This window comes from Panthera leo, chromosome D1, assembly GCF_018350215.1.
Source record: "Panthera leo isolate Ple1 chromosome D1, P.leo_Ple1_pat1.1, whole genome shotgun sequence".
NCBI lineage: Eukaryota > Metazoa > Chordata > Mammalia > Carnivora > Felidae > Panthera > Panthera leo.
In genome coordinates, this window is record NC_056688.1 from 102908117 (window position 1) to 102912630 (window position 4514).

The 4514-nt window shown below is 47.1% G+C and overlaps 1 protein-coding gene across 1 annotated transcript; it reads left to right on the forward strand.

The window, feature by feature from the left end:
- The first annotated feature begins 491 nt into the window (after positions 1-491).
- On the forward strand, positions 492-1412 carry LOC122200015 (olfactory receptor 9Q1-like). Its single transcript, XM_042905423.1, has one exon. The coding sequence runs from the start codon at positions 492-494 to the stop codon at positions 1410-1412; it is 921 nt and encodes a 306-aa protein (XP_042761357.1).
- The last annotated feature ends 3102 nt before the right edge of the window (positions 1413-4514 follow it).

The following is a 4514-nucleotide window of genomic DNA, read 5'->3' on the forward strand; positions in this document are numbered from 1 at the left end:
GTACTTCTGAAGTCGGGGAGAACTGTCAGTGACAGCTGTTGTTTTGATGCAGGCGAGTGATGACAAGTGTTTGCAATAAGGGAGGAGCTGTGTGTGATCTTGCAGAGAAAGAGACAGAGTCCTGAGACAGACATTCCCATGGTGGGCAGGGCCCTGTGGACCAACCCCTACTGGAGTGACAGGGGAATTTTGGTTCAGAAGGGTTATTTGACTCGCGGGGGCTCACGCAGCTAACTTGTGACAAAGGTGGGGGAATGTGTAATCCTATTTCGCGATGTTCGCCTGCACTGGCTTCCTGGACATAGAAGATGGTTCTTGTTTCTCTGCGCTCCCTTGAAGGGAGGGGCTGAGAACAGTCACCTCTGAAGCCCACACAGCACCTGCTGTGTTTTGTCCATAGTACGTGGACTTAAGCTAGAAATACGGTTCAGTCCTGTTTACAGCTTCCTACCTGGCTTCTCATCCTAGCGCTCTCAGGCACCTCTGGTGTCATGGCAGAGAAGAACCTTACCTCCACGACCCAGTTCCTCCTTACTGCGTTCACTGACTGTCCTGAACAGGCTCTCCCTCTCTTCCTCCTCTTTCTGTTGATCTATCTCATCACCTTGCTGGGGAACGCAGGAATGGTCATCCTGATCCGCGTGGATGGCCGGCTCCACACCCCGATGTACTTCCTCCTGAGTCACCTCTCTTTCATGGACATCTGCTACTCGTCCGTCACGGTACCCCAGATGCTGGCCGTGCTGCTGGAGCACGGGGCGGCTCTGTCCTACACACGCTGTGCCGCTCAGTTCTTCCTCTTCACCTTCTTTGGCTCCATCGACTGCTACCTCCTGGCAATCATGGCCTATGACCGCTACGTGGCCGTGTGCCGGCCCCTGCTTTATGTCACCGTCATGACGCAGAAGGCCCGTCTGGGTTTTGTGGCTGGGGCTTACAGTGCTGGTCTCTTCAGTGCCTCGGTGAGGACAGTCTCGGCTTTCACCCTCTCCTTCTGTGGAACCAATGAGATCGACTTTATTTTCTGTGATCTCCCTCCCCTGTTAAAGCTGACCTGTGGGGACAGCTACACCCAGGAGGTGGTCATTATTGTGTTTGCGATATTTGTCATCCCTGCCTGCATGGCGGCCATCTTGGTGTCCTACCTGTTCATCATCGTGGCCATCATGAGGATCCCTTCCTCGGGAGGCCGGGCCAAGACCTTCTCCACGTGTGCCTCCCACCTCACGGCCGTGTCACTCTTCTTCGGCACTCTCATCTTCATGTACCTGAGAGACAACTCTGGCCACTCCTTGCAGGAAGATCGGGTGGTGGCTGTGTTCTACACAACAGTGATCCCCATGCTGAACCCCCTCATCTATAGCCTGAGGAACCAGGAAGTGAAGGAAGCCCTGAGGAAAGTTTTCGAATGAGCTGAGTGGTCCTGACCATTTCCCACTTGGAGAGTCCTGAGAATTACCTCTTCAGCAGCCCCAGCACTCTAGACGCTCGTTATTCCCAGCACGCTCACTGTGTATCATCCACACGTGACCCATGTCACAGGTCTGTGACTATGAAACAAAATGAGTTTTTGCAAACTTTTCTACGAAAGGTTTCTATCGCGCAGAGATGTTGAAAATAATGTACAGTGAACTCCTTATGTCCAATACTTAGATTCTGCTATCGCTAATATTTTGTTATTTTTGCTTTATCATATATATGTATATGTATAATATATACACATATATATGTATAATCTGTTCATTTACCCATCGATCAAGTCATCCTTCGACCCACCTTATTTTCTGATGCATTTGGAAGTGAGATGCCGCCGTCAGTATCAGAACTCGTCACTCCCGTAACACTTTAGAATTACGTCCTCAGTTAGGATTCAACATTGAGATTACACTTATTGCTAATGATTACATGAAGGTCATAGTTCAGTGGTCTAATTAATAAAGCCGACCCCCTCAAAGTATTCTTCACACTCTAAAAGTTCACAGAGGTGCCTCGCAGGAATCACTGGAAAATGCCCACCATAACATGCCTGTCCCATTCCTCTTGCCTGGAAACATACCCCATTCTCCCTTCCTCCCCGCCTGTTCCAGCCCTCACACATCACAACGTGTGCTGAGAACCCACTTGTGAATTGATATTCCTCCCACTTCCCGTAATGGTATCTGCCGTGTCTGTTACCATTGATGTCGACTCTATGTTCTTACAGTTAAAAAAAATTTTTTTTTAATGTTTGTTTGTTTTTGACAGAGAGAGAGAGAGAGAGCATGAGCGGGGAAGGGGTAGAGAGAGAGAGGGAGACGCAGAATCCGCAGCAGGCTCCAGGCTCTGAGCCGTCAGCACAGAGCCCGACGTGGGGCTCGAACTCACAGACTGCGAGATTGGACGCTCAACCCACTGAGCCACCCAGGCACCCCCTATGTTCTTACAGTTTTTGACTTCAGGGAGGCAGAGCCTTGCTCTATTCCATACATGAACATGATTGGACGCTCAACCCACTGAGCCACCCAGGCACCCCCTATGTTCTTACAGTTTTTGACTTCAGGGAAGCAGAGCCTTGCTGTATTCCATACACAGGTGGGCAAGAAGGTTCTCCCGTACCGGGTCGCTGTGTCTGCAGCAGCTCAACCTGGGTCCGAAGACTTCCAGAGTCTGTTGGTTCTTGATCCTCACTTCTCTAACTTACAGGTGTCTCAGTCAAATGCAAGGCACTAGAAGGGAACAGGCCACCCAACCCTTCATTTTCTGTTTTTATGTGATCTTTATTCCTGGAATTAAAATTATTTTCTCCCTGTCCCTTGGATTAAATAAAAACCAAGATCCCAGGTGTACGAATGATGTAAACCATCGTGGGAGAGAAGAGGGAGGCTGACAGTATCTTACAAACAGGGCATGATTCCAGAATGCTGTGTCACCCCCTGAATTGCAGTACAGCTTTGCCCTGCTATCCGAGAGCAGAGGCTTCCTATGAAATCTTTCTTAAGCCAAAACAGCATAAAGCAAAGAAAAAAATTACCATTAATTTATACGGAAAAAAATTTTCAGCATTCTCAGCAAGCCCAAAATAACCTCTCTTGGGCTTTTCTGATACCTTAGGACACATCTTGCTAACAGATGCACAAAATAAATCGAGACAAAGCACAGATGCTCACAGACATTGTTCGGAGCTGCGGCGGCTTGATGCTGAGAGGCTGAGTGTAGTTCCTGGGGAGGGATCGTGGCAGGGCCACTCTCCATGTTCGAGGTGCATGCTGAACGCTATTGTCACCTTTTGTCATTTTTTTTTGTAAACGTGAAGATCCTCTTTGGATGTCTTTCAAGTAGCAAAAGCAGGTGCGAATACAGGTCTTTCATAAAAGTAAAGTGGGGCAACGCGAAATTTTGAAAGGTGAAGAATACCAGTAATGGGATTTTAAATTGGAAGAAGCAGCTGGAGGACCGGTCAAAGATTCAGGGAGAACGAGTACAAAGGATACTAAATTTAAGCTCACTTACAGTAAAATAAGACACATTAAAATCTCCAAAGACATTATGTGTATTTCTAAAAGACAAGATTATTTAAAATGCATATTATAATCATCATAAGAAATACTAGATCCATTCAATAGTGGCTTGTCTGGTTCTTAAAACCCAGGTTGAAAATGCATAGCTCCAAAAGACGGACAGTTAATAAATAGCTCCCGTGTTGACTGTGTTACAGGTAGTGGCAAAAGGCAAAAGCTAAGAAAGGAGCTAGAAATCTCCGATTGGTCATGTGAAGTTACCTCCTGATTGAAGAGACACCATTGGGTCTGTGTGAGTGAGAGCAGTGCACCAAAGAGCTGTTTGCTCTCTTGGAATCTTCCAGAAGGCAGGGAGCACACCATGAATTGAAAGGAACTGCTAAGAGAATGAGCTGCTAGGTCTAAGGAGACAACTTATGCTCTTTCTGATGAGATTCTAAGCAGGCAGTTAAGGTTGCTGTTTAAGAAGAAGGGGCCAACTGAGCTGTCTCTAGGGACTAGTGGCCACAGAGCCCCAGTGTTGTACATGGGACTTGTCCTCTATAGAGAGAGTTCAGGGAAAGTTAAGAAAAATGTCCTAAGGTATCCACTTACGTATGGAAGGGCAGACATGGTTAAATTAGTTTTTTTTAAGTTCATTTATTTATTTTGAGAGAGAGAGAGAGTGCGCATGTGTGTGCAAGGGAGGGGTAAAGACAGAGGGAAAGAGAGAATCCCAAGCAGGCTCCACACTGTCAGTACAGAGCCCAATGTGGGGCTCGATCTCATGAACCGTGAGATCATGACCTGAGCCGAAATCAAGAGTCGGATGCTTAACCAGCTGAGCCACCTGGTATCCCAAATTACATATTTAAAAAAAAATCTTTTTAAGTTTTATTTATTTATTTTGAGAGATACAGAGACAGCACAAGTGGGGGAAGAGAAGACAGAGAGGGTGAGAGAGAGAATCCCAAGCAGGCTCTGTGCTGACTGCGCAGAGCCCAATGCAGGGCTCGAACTCATGAAACCTTGAGATTA